At 38.4% G+C, this 21985-nt stretch overlaps 1 protein-coding gene across 1 annotated transcript in view; it reads left to right on the plus strand.

Moving 5' to 3' along the window:
* LOC122747862 (protocadherin Fat 3-like) overlaps window positions 1–21985 on the plus strand; it is a 773714-nt gene that overhangs the window by 532739 nt on the left and 218990 nt on the right. The window contains 1 exon segment of the mRNA XM_043993670.1: window positions 20224–20285. Within this exon segment, the coding sequence (XP_043849605.1) occupies window positions 20224–20285 (62 nt within the window).

Genomic DNA, 21985 nt, shown 5'->3' on the forward strand with positions numbered 1-21985 from the left:
CTCAAATGAGGTAGCAATTATAAAATGCTTAGCACAGTGCTAGGCACATAGTAAGTGCTATGTAAATGTTAGCTATTATTATAATATACTAAAACACAATATATTAACATCCTAATATACTAAAAGCATATCTTGTACTTCACACATCTTCCTGGTCATATTGCTCCTTTGCTCAAAATCCTTTGGGCCCTCCCAATTGCCTTTAGAGTAAAGGTCAAATTCTTTAGCCTGGTGTTCAAGACCCTTCACATCCTGCTTTTCCCTTTTTATCTCATACAATTCCTCTTTATTTATTCTTTTTTTTTTTAGAAATTTTTAGGGGCTCTTTATGTATTCTTGATTAACTAAATTGTCCATATACCATATATGCCCTGTACTTTCCCACATCTTAGGTTTTCTTCAGTCAATAGGTTGCTCAATCAATAGACTTTCATTAAGCACTTACTTCATGCCAAGCATTATGCTAAACTCTGAGGAAACAAAGGCAAAACCCAATTCCTGCCCTCAAGGAGCTTGTAGAACATGCAAACAATTACGAACTTCCTTTTTATCTTGTAACCCATCTTCACTCCCAACTTGTTATCCTTTCCATTCTTTGAAGCCCATCTAACATGCCCTTAACTCCTCCTTAACCCCCATCCAGGACATTATCAACTGTTCTTTGGGGTCCACCTAGATATGACAACTGTCTCTGCCATCCTGGTGGTTACATCCTAGTAGGAGGATATGACATGTTCATGAATTGTGCAAGGCTCAGGAGTCACAGGGATGGTGCATCTTTTCCCTGATTCTAAAGTGACTGTGCAGGTAATGTTTATTCCAGGAACCAGGTTCAAAATAGGATTATTATCATGAGATAAAGATGGAAAACTAATTTTGGGACAGATGGTGGAAAGCTTTTAAATGCCAAGCTAAGAAGTAGGAATTGCGAAAAGTGATCAAGGAATTGTAAAGGATTTGTAATAGAAGAGAGACTGGGTCAGATCTGTGCAAAAAAAAAGATTAATGTAGAAGAATTGTAAAGGGGACAATGGGGGACAGAAGAAGGAAGGGGGACAAAGGGGGAGTTGGAAGTAGGAGAAAGACCTGTTAGGAGCCAGAGCGGGTGATGATGCAGGTAGTGAAGCCTCAGACTAAAGTGGCAATAGTGGGGGAGGGGGTACAAGAAAGAGCTCTTGTTCTTTAGACTCAAATCAACCCATCTTGGAAATTGATTGGCTATATGAGAGGGAGCAGATTTCCAATAGGAGGACAAGGGTACAAATAGTGGAGTAGAAAATAAGGGGGGAGGTCTGTAAATGCTGTTTTCCACTCCTAGTGCTTATATGGCTATTTCCTGGGTCTTTCCCCCCTTTACTAGCTTATACTAGAGTACAAACTCCAAGAGGGTAGGGACTAAATTATTTTCCTATCTTCCTCAGAAGCCAGCACAATGTTTTGCATATAATAAGCACTCATTGAATGGGTCTGTTGAATAAATGAATGAATAACAGCCCAGAATGGCTCCCAGAGTTAATTTATTCTGCTCAGTCCAAGGCTCTGTGCCTCTTTCTTTCTTTGAATGGCACTACCTTACCCCCTGAATGTTCAGTAAGTTAGTTTTCTTGTCAAGGATGAGACTAATTAGCATTACTCCGGACCTTAATGGGTCTAGCTTGAAGTGTCAAGAGCGCCTTTATGTTTCACAAGAAATAAAATTAAAGAAAAAAAAAACAAAACGAAACTAAATGTAGGGTAGATACCAAACTAGCCACCGGTTCCATGACACATAATATCAACATGTACAAGTAATAATTACACACTAATTACAATCAGAATAGAATCATGTTAATTTTCACTAAGAATGAAAGAATGACATAGTGAGCACTTTAAAAATCTGCTCCCAGACTCTGTTTTAACAATTAGTTATTTGGGAGACACTGAACAAAGGGGATAAAAATGTCTTTTTAATCTTGGTGGCATGTTTATTTGGCTATTTGGTTTTTAAATAAGGATCTTATGCACCTACCCATTACAAGCTATTAGTCCAAATGGGATAATTATAAACTACTAAAAGTTTATAAGAAAGCTTTGGAAAGTGTTCTTCTGCCCCTCTTACTCATCTGAGTGAGAGGGAATTGGCGGGGGAGGGGGGGGGTAATCTGGAACTGTCAGGAAAGGAAAGAGATTGATTGAGTCAAGCTTCCTTTCCCCCCCCCCCCCCAGCAGCTGGATGCAGGGCCAGCCCAGGCATGGCTTCTCAGTGCAGTCTATTGGTTGGAAGCCATTGGTTAGTTTCCTTATTGTTGCAATAAAATGTCACATCATCACCAAACTCACCTCTCCCCAAATGGAAATATGTGTGGTGAGAAATTAGTAAATTGAATGAATCATTCATCAAACTAATAAGGGCTTAATGAACATGGAATAGCAAGAATGAGCGACTTTGCATTCTAGGCCACATGGTTCTCCTGCAGGCAGCAACTCACCTCTCCCACCAGCTCTGCCTTCAAATCCTTTCAGTGTTTTTTGTATACACATTTCTTTAAGTTGTTGTTGTTTTTTAAAAATTAATTAATTAATTTTTTGCTGGGCAATGAGGGTTAAGTGACTTGCCCAGGGTCACCCAGTTAACAAGTGTCTGAGGTCAGATTTGAACTCAGGTCTTCCTGAATCCAGGGCTGGTGCTTTATCCACTGTGCCACCTAGCAGCCCCCTGTTTTTTTTTTTTAAACAAAAAGCCAAGTTGCTATCTAAGGGTCTCTCATTCAAAGACACTAGTCATATATTTCATATTTATTGGGAATATGAAACCGGAGTAGTAAAATCAAGGAACATAATATGGTCATAGTTTTTGTCTTTAATTCTTCCCCAAAAGACCAAATTTAAAAGGGGAGTGCAAATGAAATATAAAGACATTTCAATGATATTGACCTTTAAAGGTTTGTGAAACACTTTACATACATTATCTGTTTTCAAGCCTATTTTAGAGATGAGGAAAACTGAGGTTTGGAGATGTTAAACTGCTTGACTAGGATTTGACTCAAATGAGATAACATATGAAAAGTGTTTTACAAACAGTGAAGCACTTTGTAAATAGGAGCTGTTTGGATTATCACGTCATAATAGTATGCCACTTAAGTTATTTATGGTTCTTTAGAGAAATTAAATGTCTCAGACATTAAGAACTCATGATCTCTAATGTCCTTTGATCTTCCTCCATTTTCACTTTCTCATTAAGGCTGACATACTTTGTTTCCTCATTGAAGCCTGAAGCTCTCAGGATAGGGACTGAGGGAGGCATCTTTTCCCTGCATCAATGATCTTTTACTAGGAAATGGCTATACAGTCATTCAACCCCTCCCTGGCAGCTTAGTGATTCTGAGATATGTGTGATAGATTCTTGGTTAAATAACATAATTTAGTTAAACAAAAAGGAAAAGAGAAATAAAATACATATTAGAAACAGACAAGGAAAATCATTAGCATTGGCAGTTGGCCATCACATCCTCCCCCATTCACCTCAGTTAACAACACATACTTTAGGCCCTGATATTGAATATAAAACAACAACAAAACCCCAAAATGTGACTGTGAGCCAGTAACATATGTTCCAAAACCCCAGACAATTATTATTATACATAATACAATTTTGTATTTATATGGGTGCTTTGTCCCAAAGGGACCTGATTTTTTTCTTTTTTTTTACAGGCTAGAACATGGATTCTTTGTTCATGCAAGGACCATTTTATTAAACTATAAGTTATAAGATTGTAAACACCAGAGGGCAGGGCCAATGCCTCAGTTACCATTATATTTCATCTTGACAAATAACACAGTGCTCTATACATAGCGAGTAATCAACCAGTCAGCCATCAGTAACCATTATTAAGTACCTACTATATTCTAGGTACTGTGCTAAGCTCCAGGAAAAAAAAAAAGGCAAAAGATAGTCCCTATCCTCAAGGAGCTTACAATCAATAAACATTGTTAAATAAATGAATTTTTATGTTTGCTTTTCCTGGGTAGGGAAGAGACATGGATAAATGATTACATTTGGAAGCTGTATTTAGAAGAAACCTTAGATGTCATCTAGTCTAGCCCCTTAATTTTATATATAAATAAAAAGGAATAGGTAGAAGAGAGAGATTCAAATCAGCTCTTTAGACTCCAAATCCAATATTCTTTTTACACACTTATATTCATGCATACAGCTTTACATGTACATATGCAAATATATTTGAGGATGCAGTGCTTACATATATGTATACACATTTATATTCATATGTGCATGCTTGTATGGATTATGGATTATGAAAGATAGCATAGCTGGCGGAGACAAGCCAGTAAGACATATAACCTGTATATATGTGTATGTATGTATATATGTGTGTGTGTGTGTGTGTGTGTGTTTTTTATATGTCTATATGTAGGTTACATCTATATCTGTATGTATTTACACACATATTTCCACATGTCTCTAGATTACATATGTATATAAAAATGCATGAGACTGTTTCCTCTTTAGTCATAATTATGATTCAATTGAATACTTATTTATTGAGCATTAACTATGTGCTTAATAAACTGGAAAAAAATACTGCATCTTGTTTTCAGAGTTTATATCTTTCCTTTATTTCAGTATCCTACCCAGTCAGGAAAGGTATTTTTCAGCCCCGAGCACTCTATAATTTGCTCAGCATATCTATCCTTTGAAATTTATCTGTCACATATAAGCACCCACGTCCACAAAGATATTTTCAGTGAAATCACTTTTCAGGTAGAAAGAGATAGAATGTCTTCATACCATTGGAAATTCATCTGGATTCCCTATATCCAATTAAACAAACAGAGGAGAATTTAGATCAGGAGTTATTAACCTAGGGCCCATGAAATTGATTTATTTAAATATTAAAGTATTTCAAAACTAACATTTCCTTTTCAATCACATGTAGGAATTATACATTTAAAAACTTTCTGAGAAGTTCATAAGCTTTGCCAGTTTCCGGGGGCGGGGGGCAGGCAGGGGGAGGTCCATGACAAACAGAAGGTTAAGAATCCATGAATTTCCTGTGTTAATAATTTTACTTTAAAAAAAAATTGATGTCATGGGGGCAGCAATGGATAAAGCACCAGCCCTGGATTCAGGAGGACCTGAGTTCAAATCCAGCCTCAGAGATGTGACACTTACTAGCTGTGTGACCCTGGACAAGTCACTTAACCCTCATTGCCCTGCAAAAAAAGAAAAAAATACGTCAGGGAACAATTCTATAATGTAACCTGACGAAGATATGACATGGTTTTCCTTTTAAATTTTAAAACAATTAGTGTCCCAGTGCCATCTGATGAGTTGTTACACGATGGTGATGGTGATGCCTTAAGTTATAGCCTGTTGTAACAGAATACTACATTTAGAGTCTAAAAGACAAGAGTTCAAATTCTACCTCTGACCATTACTGTGTGACAATAGTCATTTAACCTCTTTCTGACTCATTTTCTTATCTATAAAAAGCATATGATATCTATAGTGCCTAGCTCACAGGTTTGTTGTGGGGAGGCTAAAGTGATAGAATTTCTCATAAAAAGCATTCTACAAACTTTAAGACACAATTTAAGTGTTATTATTATCATTAACCATTATTATATATTATCTCATCTTAGAAATTTCCTCGGGTATTACTCCTACCAAATGCTGCAATCCAGCCAAACCAGCCTTCCTTCTTCTCCTCACTTATAACACTCCATTTCCTAGCTCATGCATTTGTCCTGGCCATCCCACATGCCTGGAATGCACCCCCTTCTTTCCTCTGTCTCATTTCATGTGCTTTAATATGCAACTCAGGCACCATCTTCAAGTTTTTCCAACAAGATAGTACTCTCCCTCCCAAACTACCTTGCCTTTAACTTCTTTGTATGTGTATTTGTATGTTTTTTCATGTATGTTTATGCTGTATATTTTTATATGTGGTCTCCATTAGTATGTAAGTTCATTGAAAGTAGGAATTATTATATTCTTTGTATTTATATTCCTAGCAAAGAGACAGGTGTTTAATAAACACTTATTTTATTGATATGTCTTTAATTGATAAAGTTGTTTGGTGTTATAGGGAAATTGGGTGGGGGTTTGGGTAGGGGTTCTTAGGAATCCTCTTTAAAGAATTACACCCTCTTGCACACAAATCCAATTAGAATAAAATAATAGTTTATTTAGGTGCTAGGGAAAGGAAACCAAGAGAGAAGTCTTTGGACTTCTCATGGGGAGAAGGCATGTCACAGAGGCGTGGCTCTCTGAGATACCTTTTTCCTTGAGCAGTAGAAAGGCAGAAGCTTTTATAGAGGACCAATGGTGGTCCAATGAGGTGATCATCTGGCTGTGGAAAGTTCCCTTATTGGGGGAGGACCATCCCCCACTGGTGGTGGCTGGGGGAAGTTGGGTGAGGGGCTGCTCCAGGTCTCTCAAGCCATTTCTCTCCCCCTCAAGCCACAAAGGCAGCAGCCACACCTAATCTTACCTCCCCAGGGGTGGGGGAGACTGGAATTAAGGGTGGTGGTCCTGGAGCTAACTCAGTCCCAATTCTGTGCCACTTATCTCTTTAGTTGTGTCTGTCCTTTGGTTTAGTTTCTCAAGGGGAAGGTTCTTTTGATTTACCCCAGGGAACTTCTGAGGTACTCGGGGGCCATAACATCTAGTTTCTCAGAGTGGTATGGTAAAAGGAAAGGGGGAAAAAACCTAGAGTATCAGGAGACTGGGCTTTTTGTCTCAGCACTACCACTTTCTAGTCTGTGTTAATTTGGGTGATTCATTTTCCATTTCTGGGCCTCAGTTTCTTCATCTGTAAAATGAAAACTCTTACGGAGTCTTTGCTCCTCTGTGAAAGAATCTCAATGAGTTCTCCTCTATATCCCCCTCCACCAGTCTCCACTCCTTGTTAGTTAACCCAATTAAAATCCTGCCTTATACAGAAAACTTTACCAGATCATCCTTAATGCTAATGCCTTCCCTTTCTTGATTTTCTCCAGTTTGTGCTGTTTATGTCTCATTTGTACCTAGCAGTTTTTATATTATCACCCTTAGACTGAGCTCCTTGAAAGTAAAGGCTATCTTTTAGCATAGCATTTGGCACAAAGTAGGTGCTGTAAAGAATTAATTGTTATTTGAGGTTTTTATACCTCAGCTCGCACTGGCCTGGGGCTCCGCAAACCACACGGGGCTCCACCCACTGGTTGTAGCTGTTGCCAGGGCTCTGGCACCTCACCGTCATCACCACTCGCCTACATGGGCCTGGCAAAATTATAATGATTGGAAGCCTAGTGAGGGCAGTCATGTGACTGTCAGAGCGGCCGTCCCATTGACTGGGACTGTGTGGGGTGTTTCTAGGTTTGGGGGAGGAGAATTGGGCATTCTAGGTGGAAGCTGGAAAGTGAAGGGCGTTCTGCTGTATATTTTCAGCTGATTCCTGGGCGGTGGTATTTTTTCAGGTATTATAATTTCCCTTTCCCCATTTTATTTCCTTTCCCTTGATCTTACTGATCCTGTTTGTGTGTTTTTTTCAACTTCATTCTTGTTAAAATAAATCTTGTTCTGTTTTGAAGGAGGCTGCCGGTCTCCTTCCTTGCCCCAATATTGTGGTGAGCCGCTTACCTAGCACTCCCCAATTAAAAATTGGTCCCCTCAGTGCCATGTAAATGTTTCTTCCCTTCCCTTACTCCCTTTGTATCTCCAATGCATAATGCAGTGTTGGGCATGTAGTAGGTACTTTAAAAATGTTTATTGATTGACTAAGTAGTTTTAAAAGTAAAAAGTTTTGCCAACCTTTATCTTCCTCCATGCTCAGGGATCGTAATTCCAGGACCTACCCTACAGAGGTGTTGGGAGGCTATAATGAAATAATGTATAGCTAGGTCTTAATGAGAGCAAATAATGAATCCCGTAAAATGGTCTCATATAGTTGAAATCATACTACTCAAAGTTATAATTAAATAAAATATGGTCATTGGTTCTAGCCCAATGGAAATAGGCAGTGAAGTTTGAAATAATGGGACCACTGCACAGGATACATGGTTTGCACCAATCAGCACCTTTTTATATGTGAAATCCTCTGGCATTTTTAAACTACTATGTAAATTCTAACTATTACTGCTGTTATTATTATTGTTGTTGTTGTTGTTGTTATTTTATGGCTATGGGATAAGGGAAGCCTTTGCCTTCTATTTGGTAAGTATTCAGTTGAGATTGAAGGCCTGGAGTAAGTTTCTATTTTAGAGAAAATTACTCAATTGCCAGGGTTATTGTAAAATAGAGTCACTTAATCATTTTGCCAAGTTACAAAGGTAAAGAAAACGATAGAGAGATAGAGACTGTGAACAAGGTGTAAACAAACCTGGCTTCAAGATTTTTCACACTAGGGCTTTTAAAGCACCCAAATTTTACAGTTGGAAAGTTCAGTTAGCATCTCAAAAATAGCTGTTTAAAAAGAAAAGTTGATGTTGCAGTTTTATGGACTATCCATGCTTTCTGTGACAAATTTTTTCACTTTTTGCCTCAAATTAACTTTATTTTTTTCCCCATAGCTAGCATTTTATGCTCAACAGGACAAGCCAGAATCTTTGCACCTTTTAAAGTCAGATGCCATTATTTAAGTACAAAACAAGGAATTTATGCTGTTTCTTATTCACAACTTTCTAAAACACACAAAGTTTTAGTATGTATCATTTGATCGATGCCCTAAACCTTCCCCTTCTCTTGAATACTTATTCTCTTTCCCTTCAGTACATAAATGTTTTCCTTCACTTAAGGCAGTTAGGGAATAATGAAGTGAAAACCTTGGACTTGGATCACAAAAAAAATCTAAGTTCAAATCTTCCCTTGGACCCTTTCTAGCTATATGACTTGGGAGAAATCACTTAAATTATGTCAACTTCAGTTTCCTCATCTTTAAGATGGGGAGAATTATAGTATCTATTTCAGAATTTGGTGTGAGGAATAGATAACATATGCAAAGTGCTTTGCAAACCTTTAAGCACCATATAAATTCTCATTTATTATTGTTATTTTTATTATTCACTAATTACTTCTGAATTTCCTTTGGACTTAAGTCATTTATCACCATCAGGTTTATTTTAGTGGCAAATGAGATTCCCCTGAGTTATTCCTATAGCTGACTCCTTAAACTGGGGTCTGTTAGCTTGTTTATTTTAATATATTGAGCAATCCAATGTACTTTATTTCATGTGTTTAAAAAAAAAACTATTCTGAGAAGAGGTCCATAGGCTTCACCAGAATGCCCAAAGGGTCTGTGATACCCAAAAGGTTAAGAACGCCTATGTTAGAATGTAGGAGACCATGGTAGGGTTCTTAAAGTTGATGTTTCGGGCCATAAAGTCAAAGCTAAGGATGACCCTGGTTTTTCTCTTGCATTGCTAATGGTGCTGAAGGCAAGGTAATCAATCAGAACCACTGAGCTGGTGGGCATTCTTTGCCTCCCCCATCATGAGGAATGTGGATACTGAATTTTAATGTCAATGATGAGAGGTGAGCACAATTTAGAATAAGGCACTGATTGCTAACAGCTGGACTGCTGTTTCCATTGTGGTTCCTGCTTGGCTGAATGGGCACAAAGGCCAGTAGATAGTCACTGATCCTTTGTGGCCAAAGCCTACAGTCAAGAGAAAAGAGGAAAGTGACTAGGTTTGGAGCCTAAGCACAAAAGCATCTCTTTTTAATAGCACCACCTCTTTTCTCCTCTATCCCTCGACTTGCTTTTTTTCTTTCATCATGAAATTGACGATGAGGTTAGAATCAGGGGAAGGGTTGTGGATCTATACCCCTGGACACTTGGAAGGGCACTCCATTGTTTCAGGGGATCCATCCAGTTGCTACACCCATAGATTATGCTTTGCTACATCCAAGTCAACCCGCACATGGCCCGGCTTGAATGTCACTAGGTAACATCCTTACAGTTGTAGTTATCCCATTTGTATTTTTATAACTAAACTCAGCCTCCGATCGTCATGGAGAGTTATGTTTGAAATGGTTAAGGCTTTCAGCACTTGAAGTAACACTTAGAGAAAATGTGAATGTCATGGCAGTAGATTACACAGCTGTGACCCAGAACACCCACAGGGAGAGAAATCAGCAGAAATGATGCCATCCTTACAAGTATCACTTCTCTGACCATAACTGTACTTAGAGCATTCTGAGTTTTCTTTTGTTCAGGCTGTTTCCCAGCGAGGTCATTACACTCCTCCTGTCATCACAACAGAAATAATAAAGCAGGCGTCTTTAAAGTAATTGCACAGTTCAAGCCATCGTTTCTTTCCACCCCCCTCCTTTTTATTGAGTATCATTCACTTGGGACTGGCATAATTTCTCCCTAAATTGGGGGTTTGCACGTGTAATTATATAAAATGATATGTTTGTTTACATCTGAGTCAAATTCAAATTCTGGTCTGTGATTTATCTTTGAAATTCAATTTCATCATGTCAGTCCTCAATTTATTACATTGGATGACTACACTGTTAACCCACACCTGTGGAGATGAAAGAATAGTCTGGTGTTTGCCTCATATGGTTTATCAATCAGACAGAGCCATTGTAGGGCAATTTTGATTTCCATTTTCTCCAAAGCTCACTGATGTTCAAGGATAGCTTCCTGATCAATCAGTCATTCAGCAAGCATTTATCAAGTGCCAATGATATGCTAGTCACAGGGGCTGGGAAGACCAAAAAAAGAAAAGAAAAGAAAGGAATCTCTGTTCTCAAGAAGTTAATATTTAATTGATTGAGATAACATAAACATATCTACACACATGCAAAATAAATATGTACACATTTTAAAAAATAAGCACAAGGTGGTTAAGGAGGGAGGGTACCAGCTAGTTGAGGGATGAGGACAGGCTTCATGCATGAGCTGTATCTTAAAGGAAGTGGGGAATTCTCTGAGGTAGAGGTGAGAAGGGATTGTATTCCAGCCATAGGAAATAGCTTGAAGATAGTAGTTGGAATGTTATGTATGTTTAACCAGCATTTTTAAAAGTATTTACCATTTGCCTATGCTGAGCACAGGAGAGCTTAAGAGAAACAGAGAGGCCCTGCCCCCAAGGAGTTTATATTCTAATCACAGAAACAGAGAGAAAGCGAGTTTGGCTTGACCATACAGTACAAGAAAGAGAATACATAGAATGAGCCTGGAAAGAATTGGAGGCAAGTTGTGAAAGGCTTTAAAAGCCAAACATGGAAGTTTATATTTTATTCTAGAAGTAATGGGGAACTAATACAGTGTATTGAATAGGTGAGTGACAAGGTCAATTCTGGTTTAAGGTAAATCACTTCAGCAGTTAATGTAGGATGAACTGCAGTAGAGAGACTTGAGGCTAGGGGACCAATTAGGATGCCAATGCAATGATCTGCAAGAAGTGATGAAAATCTTCAGGAGAACTAAACATAAAAAAGGGATCAGACACACGAGCTGTTGTGGAGGTAGAAAATGGAAAGATTTAGTGACTAACTGGAGGGGTGTGTGTGTGTGTGTGTGTGTGTGTGTAAGGATATATGGAGATATATATGGTGAAAAATAAGGAATAATGGTGAAGCTATGAATGGGAGGTAGAGGGGAAATTGGGGATCCATCTGCCCATTGTTGCAAGATCAAGATCACTAGCTACTGTCTTTTTCTTTTGATTTCATGCTAACTCCTTCTGATTAGGAGATTGGGTTATTCCCTCAATTTCTTTCTTTCTGCCTCTGTGACCCTGACTGACTTCCTTCCTCAGTCTCCTGACAAATGAAAGGGATAAGACTAGATGACTTCTAAAGTTCTTTCTGGCGCCCAAAGCCTGGGATACCTCTCTGTTTCTGCCAACCATGCATGGATACTAAGTAGCCATGCATAGATACTAAGCCACATTTAATTAGTTTGTATTTATATGTTTTTCCCATTTGTTCTTTGTGTGTTTAGCAGCCAGAGTATAGTTGTACTCTGGACACAGGAGTCCCTGGAAAGATACATTTCAGATATTTTAGCCCCACTGAGCCTGCTCTCTGAACAGTAAGCAAAGGACTGTTAAAAATGCAATTCCCAAATGTTAACTCAAAGCCTTCCAATGGGTCAACATCCAGATAAAAAGGACGAAAACCTGGGAGTCTGAACTCTCAATGTCACTTGCTGCTTTTTCCACTTATCCTTTAGTTAGTCAATGACCTCTGATCCTCTCTTCAGTTACAACTTGCTTCATGGATTCATTAGCAGAAGCAAGGCAACAAGTCTTAAGTATTCAAGTACTTTCATTAAGTACTTAGTATGCCTGGCACTGTGTTGACCATTAGGGATACAAAGACAAAACAAAACAAAACAAAAAACCCAACAGACCCTTCCCTCTCCTTAACTTCTAGTGGGAGAAGTCAACGCACAAAAAATGGAGCTGAAAAGTTAGAAAATAGAGAGGCAGATCTGAGGGGGTCCTCACTAGCAGGAGCATGCCATTGAATTCCAAAAATTCAGAAGCAAAGAAGGAAGGGGAATGAAGCCTAGTTAGCCTGAGCCCTTTCTCAAAATGGAGGTCCTACCAGGCATGGTGAAAAACTGTTCCAGGGTGAGGCTGCAGGGTCCAGTCTAGGGTAAGTGAGTTGCAGTCAATAAGATAAGTTGAGGCATAGTAACAAAGTTCAATAAGCCAGAAGCAAAGCCAAGAGGAGACTGGCCATTCTTCTTGGTTTGTTCATGGTTAGTGGAGAAATGCGATGTGGGCCAGGGCAGGGCAAATGCAAAGTGAGTCCCACTCCACCTTACTTGTGATCTTGCCTTGTTTATCCCTCCATGTCTTGAACTTGCCTCTCTTCTTGCCTGGCAAAGAATGTCACCTCCCACAAGGATTCTCATATTTATCACCGAAGCTTCGTCACTTCCCAATAAGAGATAAGGGCTGAAAACCAAAAGGGATGTTACATCCAACATATTTAAAACCAGCCTTATCAGCCTTCTCCCATAATGAGTCCATCCTGCCATGTATCATGGTGTAATTTACACTGAGTAAATGCTTGTTATCGATGTTGATGTTAATGGCACCACTAAATGACAGTTGCCCTTCTCTGGCAAACTCTTCATTGACTTGCCCATCTCTTTGGTCCTTCATGTTTACTAAGTCACAAAATACTGTCAGTTCTTCCTTTTTTAATGAGTCTCCCATTCATCCCTTCCTTTCATTCCCACTGTCACTACCCTAATTCAGGCCCTTAATTCCTCCTTCCTGTCTCCCTTTACCTGTTGTTCTGTTTCCTTTTTTACTTCTTTTCACCCTCTAAATCCTGTTTGTCCTATATTCTGATACCAGATTAACAAAGTCAAGTACAGCTTTGATTGTTTCATCCCCCAGTTTAGAACCTTCAGTGACTCCCCATTACCTTCGGAACAAAGGATCCTAGTACATACTCAAAAGGACCCAGCTTGGCATTATAGCTCTACTACTTACTAACTTTATGACCTTGAGGCAGCTAAGTGGCCTAGTGGATAAAGCACTGGCCCTGGATTCAGGAGGACCTGAGTTCAAATTTAGCCTCAAACACTTGACACTTACTAGCTGTGTGACCCTGGGCAAGTCACTTAACCCTCATTGCCCCACCAAAAAACAAAACAAACAGCAACAACAATAAAAAAAGAATCCCCCTAACTATATGACCTTGAGCCCTCTCTGGGACTCAGTTCTTCATCTGTTGGGTTAGGTGTCTTCTCTGAAGTCCTTTACAACTCTAGAACGATAATCCTTTGAACCAAGTCCCCCAGCTTAACTTTCCATTTCTTTGCACAAACCCTTGGCTCCAGCTTAATTTCTCTCTTTATTATTCCATGAACCCATCTTCTTTCCCCCTGTCTCTTCACCTTTATTCATACCATTTCTCCAGCCTGTAAGGCTTTCTTGCTTTTAATTCCATCTCTCTAAATTCTTCCCATTCTTAATGATGTAACCTAAAGTTCCAGATTATGAAACCCAGTCCAGTTCTCTCTTCTGAACACATAACCTTCATTGCCTGTGCCGTTCATTCATTGCCAATTAATCCCTTACAACCTCATGATGTTTCTTGCATTTTTACTCAGTGCTATTATTTTAATTATATTTCTGCTTTAAGTCTCCAGCTGTATTGCAGGAACTGCTGTATGTTTTTTGATATCCATTCATAAATATTTGTTGCTTCATTAGAACTGCATCTTATCAAACTAATAATAATAGGAGTAGGAGTAGTAATTACATTAATAATTATGATAACTAATATTTATATAGTGCTTTACAATTTGTAAAGTGCTCTACACATGTTCTTCCTAAGAGCTAGGCGAGTGTGGATTTAAGAAAGGGTAAGTGATTTTAAGTTTCTTGAGGCTACGGTTAAGAAGCAACATGATATAGTAGAAAGAATGCTGAATTTGGAGTCAAAGAATGTAGGTTTAAATCCCAGTCCTTCTACTTCTTATCTTTAGAACCCTGCATGAGTCACTTAACCACTCCAAGACCTCAGTTTCTTCATCTGTAAAAATGATGGGAGTTGATCCATTTCAGCTAGGTCTTCCCAGCAGGCAGCATCATGGAATTCCAACAGCCTAAGTCACGGTCCCCTGCCCTTGTACTTATCTGGAATATAATACCACAAGTGTTTCCTCATTTTCATTATATCCTTTTGAAGTATGGCTATCTGTAACTTTCATAAATCTAACACAATAGTACACATATAGTAGAGTTTTTAAATAAAAATGTATCAAATTAATTGATGGATCAAAAGGGAAGTAACTCTGGGCAGATTTTACCTTGCTTTCAGGGAATGAATGAGTCTACCCTACTTTAGATTATACATTCTCAGATATTCCTTGGAAGTTTCCCTTTGGTAAAGTATTCACAACTTGTAAAGTTGTTTTGTTTTGTTTTCTTTTGAGGGGGGGGGGCTTCCACAGATTTGTTCTGTTATCACTTTGAGTTTTAATTATCATCAATATCTTTTGAGGCTTAAAGGACTGGATCAATACTTGTTTTCACTCCTCTGGCTTTAATTGAGTCAATGTGGCACTGACATATACCATCTGAAGCAAACAGCTTAGACAATTTGTGACAATTGAAACTCTGTGATGGAGGAAAGTGACAGTGAAAAATGGTGATGGTGCCTTTGCCCATAGCTGTGATTGTCACTTAGTGTGTATGGAGAGCCACAGGCCTGGACTCATAGAAAACTGAAGGACCAGACTGTCCTTATTCAGGAAGTTAATTGAAAGTATGATTAAGCTAACTGCAAGATAGAAACCAAAATAAATATTAATAGTGAAAATCAAGGTAAACTGTCTGTGATTATAAGTATGATTTAAAAATCCTAGACTAGTCTTTGACTCATAAAATCAGATATAGAGCCAAAGAGACCTTAGAGGCCATCTAGTCTAACCCTTCATTTTACAGATGAGAAAACTGAGGCTCAGAGAGGTTGAGTGACTTGCTCAGGCTCACACAGCTAGTAGCAGAAGAAGGATTTGAACCCATGTCTTTTGTAGCTCCTGGTCTTGCATTCCATCCACTACATCATGCAATTCCAAAAATCTTTCAGGTTTTTGGAAAATATAGGTCTAGGTGATAAATCAGGTTAGAGTCCCTGCTTCTCTCTGGGAGAGAGTAATGATTGACTAGTTCCTTTGGAAAGGAAAAAAGTGCCCTTAGGTACTTTGAGGTGGGGATAGCTCTGGGAAAAGTGAAAGTTTATTATTTCCTGACAGGCAGAGTTTGCTGGTTCCAACCAGATCTCTCTTTCAACTCTTGTTAAGTCTCTTTCTTCTTTTTTCCCCCCTATTTGCTTTAAAACTGAATGTGAAGGAGGTGGAACCGCCACAAGAAGGAAAATCCACACAAGTTTGCCCACCTCCCATTAGGGAGCAAAAAACACCAGGCTCTTTCCACAGCTCTGTTCATTGCTTTGAGGGCTGCCCTAGTCTTGGCAGGGAGCACGGGTCCCTTTCTCTGTAGGCTGATAATTACACGAAACACATACTCTGGCTGAAGGCATGATGACGATGGATGAGGAGACATTCCGTTTTTTCTATTTTGCACTTGGGAGCCCAGGTGGGTCTCCCAATTACACACCTGCGCTTAAATAAATAAATAAATAAGTTTGCTACAGTATTACCTTGAGAATGAATTAGGAAAGGAAGCTTGACCCTTCCCAGAGCAATGAGCAATTCCCCCAGTGGGCTGTGGAATAAATGATTCAGTGTGAAAGGAACTTGAAATGATCTGAGTTTCCTCAGGGTGTCTGAGGGCAAAGGTCTCTTCTGTCTTTTGTGTCTGGAAAAAACAGCAGGCTGAGGCTGGAATGACAACAACCTCTTTAAAGAAGTCGACTGCCCTTCTGCTATTGATAGCACAGATATAGCAAGGAGTCCTCATTTCCATTGTATCTCTGAGCAAAATGGCTCCATTGAGGAAGTGGTGAGAATGTGTGAAAGCTCCTACTTCTACCCCTACTTTGAGGGCAAGTGAGTGACTGCTGGATTCAAGTGCTTGTATCCAGAGGAACCTGATTCACAATAGAGTCACTCACTGATGAGAGGAAGTACAGTATAGTGGGAAAACACCAGACTTGGGAGGCAGAAAACCTGAGTTCAAGGCCAGTTTCTAGTGAGTCCATACTAGGAAAAACATGATAAAATATAAAATCTTATTATTATTTTGTAAACGCATGAGACTTTTATTTGAGTGCCTCCACCCAGACCTAGTTCAGGTCTTTTTCTTCCACCATACTATCTTGCTTTGTGATCTCATCAGCTCCCATAGATTCAGTTATTATCTCCACACTGATGAATATAAGATCGACTAACCTGATTCCTGTTCTCTCTTCTGAATTTCATTCAGCCTTATATTTCTGATTTCCTATTGGACATCACAAACAAGATGCTACATAGACATCTTAAACTAGGCAAATCCAAAACTGAACTCATCATTTTCTCCCCAGATTCTTTTCTCATCCCAATTCCCTATTACTGTTGATAACCACCTCCCCACAACATCACCATCCTTTACTCATCACTTTCTTTCATTCTGCATCCTGAAATCCTTTGCCAAGTTCCCTTGAATATCTTTGAAACATCTCTTGTATATTTCCTCCTTCTTTCTTCTAATGCAGCCTCCCTCCTGGGACAGAACCCCATCACCTCTTACCTGGACTGTTGCAATAGCCTTCTGGTTTGGTTTCCTTGTTTCAATCTCTCTCCACTCCAGTTCATCTCCCACTTAGCTATCATAGTGATCGTTTTACAGCCTCTGATCATGTCACTTTCATCCCCAATCAATAAACTCCAGTGGCTTCTTATTATCTCCAAGATCAAATATAGAATCATCTGTTTGTCTTTTAAAGCCAGGTGTGTGCTGAAGCCAGCTCATAGCAGCTCATGAGAACCCACTGTTAAAATTTTAGTATGAGCATTTATACCTCCCACATGCCCACAGTACTGTCCCTCCACATTTCCGCCTCCTATCTTTTCTTGCTTCCTTCACATCTCAGCTCAAATCTCACCTTCTAAAAGAGGCCTTTCCTAGTCCATCTCAATGCTAGTGCCTTCCCTCTAAGATTACCTCCAGTTTACCTTATAAAAATCTTGTATGTACTTAGTTGTTTGCATGTAGTCTACCCCATTAGACTGTGACCTCCTTGAGGGTAGGGACTGTTTTTTGCTTGTATCCCCAGTGCTTAGCACCATCTCTGTGTCTTGGTAAGTATTTAACAAATACTTGATGACCTGACAGGCTTTTGTGGCTCTGCTCTTTGCTTCTCCCAATGCTTTTCCCACCTCTGCTACCATTTTACAGTCTGTTCCTCTTGATTTTCTATTATTGTCTGTGTATTGAAACAAAAGATCCCATGTGGCACACTCCATGCTCTGTTTAGCTTGGGCCATGTGGAAAAAGCAAGGCTAGAAAGAGACAGAAAAATGTTTTGTTTTGTGTTGAATCACCCTACCAGTCCTCTATACTCAAGCTACAGGTTTCATTGCCTTCTAAGCATTTCCACAAGCTGTCTGTCCTTTCCTTCCCATATCAGCATCTTTTTTTTTTCAGGTTCAGTGTGAAGTCTCCCATGATCCAGTTAATGTTGGTATTTCTCTCCCCCAATTAGCTTGTACATATTCATGTATATGTTGTATTTTACCCCCAACTCTGCCCCAGTAGAATGTAAGCTCCTTGAAGTCAGGAACTGTTTCATTTTTGTTTTCATATTCCTGATACCCACCACAATATCTTAACATTTGTTGAACTAAATTAATTTGGAGTTGCTAGGGCACATTTACCACTATAACAAGGAAATTGCTTTTGCAAATATCTCCCCTGGGGAATTGCTCCTTTTGGACAGGCAACATTTCTTAATGGGAGGGTCTTTACTATTTCCCAGCCATGCAAAAATCCTATATCCTCATGCTGTTTGAGTTATGGATGTATCTAAATCACTTTTTAATTATTTTCTCTCTGTCATTTTGTGGATTCACAGCACCATCAGTTACTTTGTTCAGTTTTAATAGTAACTCAGGTCCAAAACACTTCAAACCTATTTATAACAGTCTGATTGGTAGCTCTCTAAATTTCCATTGCTTGGGCTCATGAAGGCTCCTCTTCCCCAACCCTTTGTGACATCTAGCAATATCACCTACTCCTTAAACTCAAGGTAGAGACTTTAAATCAGAAAAGTTGTTTCTCTGCAGTAGTGAGCAAGTTAATAACAATGATGATGATGACAGCTATTGTTCATGTAGCATCATTACTGTTTGCCAAGTACTTTGGATATGTTATCTCCTTTGATCCTCAAATAACCTTGTAAAATAGATGTACTTATTATCTGAATTTTAAAGATTAGCAAACTGAGGCTAAGAGAGTTTAAATAACTTGCCTGGCTAGTTTGTAAGTGTCTGAGACAGGATTTGAACTCAGGCTTTCCTGATTCCAAGCCCTCTCTGGACTTGGAGTTCCATTCTCTGTAAAAAAAAACAACAGTGAGTATCCTATGATTTTTCTCCAAGTTGCCTCTGCTCTCCTCTACTTTCCCTCAATATGCCACCTATTCTGCATCTATGCCCTTCCAGTATACCCACATCCAAATCTCTGGACCAACATCCTTAGCATTCATATATTACTCAAAGTCTTTCTTCTTCCTGCCCCCATGACATCCAGCAGCAATCTCTATTGCTTCTACGAGAGACAAAGGCATGAAACCAGAGAAGGAATACCTCTGTGTGGATACCTGACAAAACAAAAGGCGTACATTTCACATAGTTCACTGGTACAATATTTGGCTGAGAACTAGTTTGCTATATCATTTTCCAGACCTTGCCTGTGGGAAAAGTTGGGTTTTCACTGTCAATCAAGGAAACAACCCATAATGTGTTCCCCTCTTCTGAGATTTAGTTTAAGAGAGAAATGGAATGTAAATTTGACCTCTTAATTGCCACTCAAAAATAATAAAGTAGTCAAAAGACAAATTGGTGGAGTAACAAGAGGCAGGTGGGGGAGGGGGTCTTAAAAGGTATTATTTTCCTCCCCTCATTTCCTTCCCTTCTTCATTCTCACCAAGGTTATTCATTTCTGAAAGAGCCCTGTTTAAAGATATAGGAATCTTTTCCTTGTAGAAGATACTTTGTGTTAAGACTCAAACACATAAAACAAATTGATGAAATTACAGTATGAGATCTTCAATGTATGAGAGCGATTACATTTGAAATCATTATGTATACAAGTAGTTATTACAGAAATAATCTTCTTTGTCAAGCCTAACACACACAAAAAGATCATAGAGCCATCTGAAAGTTAAATAAGAAAGTGCTATTCTCTAGAAGAATCTAATCAGCATCCACAACCTATTAATTGTTCAAGAACTCTAACTAAAAATCTTTAATGAGGTTCTTACTGTAGAATTTCAGTCATATGCAAATGAATCATTGAAACTCCTCATTATAACAAAAACAATGGTTCTTTAGTGAGTTTTTGCTTTCACTATAGTAATTACAATGCCTCCACTGTATAAACTGAATTGAAACAAATTTTAAAGTTTTCTTCATACATTTTATTTTTGTTCTTCAGAATCCTTTCTGAAGAAATCTGATTACCATCCAGTGTTTGAGAGTGACTGTTCCCACTTGGTTTCCCTTCCCTGAAACTGACATTGTCTCCCATCCTCAGTAAAATTCTTATCTAATGCCCCATAGTCTTTAAAATTCAAATATTCTCATTTCTACACAGGTCTGATTACAACCACTTCAAGGAAATTGGATCGAGAACAGCAGGCAGAACATTTTCTGGAGGTAAGCTCCAATAAGAAACCTACATTCATTAAAATGGACTTTTGTAGAAACTTTAGCCTTCATCACAACCTAGAATCTTAATAGAATTGAACTGTGAGCCTCAGACACCAGTGATACGTCCCTTGAGCTAACAGGTTCTGAACTTGGAGATCTGAACCTGCTTACTATTGTTTTGCTTCTCTTAAAAAAGTTTCCAATGTGAACGATGAGGGAATAAAAATACCCTGCTGCTTTTTAGTAATGATAATCCCATTTATCAACAACTTGGCCAGTATTTTAGTCTAAGCCTGAAAAGAGTCTTCAGAAACATGTAACCATAACATGTGTTGGCCATTTATATAAGGAAAGAAAAAGATAAAATGTATGAAGTAATTCTTATTACTTCATAAAGTTATCTGTATGTTATGCGGCTGGATAGATAGATATTTGTTTAAAATTGCATTGTTCTAGCCTGCTATTTCTTTTCCTGTGGGGATAAAGAGAAAATTACTACTAATAATAAAAATAGTTGCTACCATTTTTATAGCACTTTAAGGTTTGCAAAGCATTTTACATGTGGTTCCTCAACTGGTCCTCGAAATCAGTGTCTGAGATAACATGCTGCTATTAGTTCCATTTTACAAATGAGGAAACTGAGGCTGATGGTGCTTAAGTGACTTGCCCTGGATCATAAAGCTAATAAGTATCTGACATGAGATTTCAACTCAGGTGCTTCTGATTCTAGGTCCATCACTCTATCCACTGTACCATATAGCTACCTAAGTGATTCATGCCTTTAAGGATGGTTGGTTCCAGGAAACATAAAGTATATATACGATATAATTTATTAAAACTTGCACAATAAGAATGTAAAAGCATTACTTCTATTGAAGAAATATAATAACGTTGTGCTTTACAGTGTATGTTCACATCTATTTTCTCAGTTGCATGTAAGTGCTTTATAAGTACGAAGTACTGTTATTATTTTGCAATGGTGGTTTAAAGTTTTGTTGATATCTGTGGAAAATACTGTGATTTTGGTCTGCTCAAGATATAATGGGCCCATAGTATATAAAAGCATATGTAAAATATACAAATTATGCAAATATTTATGTATAAATATATTTTATATAAAGAATAGGGCTTAGAATACAAGCATATGTCAAGGCTCCTTAATGTTTCCATCCATCAATGTTCATGCTTCTAAAACTTTATATTTGATTCTGGAAGCTGTGTTTGACAACTAAATTCTTAAAAATAATTTTAAACTGGCAAGCACAAATGTTTTTCCAATTTGTCAATTGTCAACCCTAAAATGTGGTGCCCTGTACTGAACACTGTACTCCAGATATCATACTTGAGGAGTTGTCCAACAATGTTCTTTAAAATTCAGAGTATTTTTTTAATTCCTTCTATATCTCTATACCAGTAGCCATTTCTCAGTGAGCATTTATTAAGCAGCTACTATGTGCCACATACAGTGGAAAGCACTGGGGATACAAAAAAAAATTCTTACTTTCCTCCCCCAAATGATCACTGCTACAATATGCCAACAACCATGTCCAAACAAAATAAAGCAAGATAATCGATGTATTGATTTTATTATATTTATATATTTGTTATATAATTGAAATAACAAACATTAAAGGAGATTGTAGAAGGTGAGACTTTAGCCAAGATTTGAAGGAAGCCAGAGAGGTCAAGAGGTAGAAATGAGAGAA

This window comes from Dromiciops gliroides, chromosome 3, assembly GCF_019393635.1.
Source record: "Dromiciops gliroides isolate mDroGli1 chromosome 3, mDroGli1.pri, whole genome shotgun sequence".
Classification (NCBI taxonomy): Eukaryota; Metazoa; Chordata; class Mammalia; order Microbiotheria; family Microbiotheriidae; genus Dromiciops; species Dromiciops gliroides.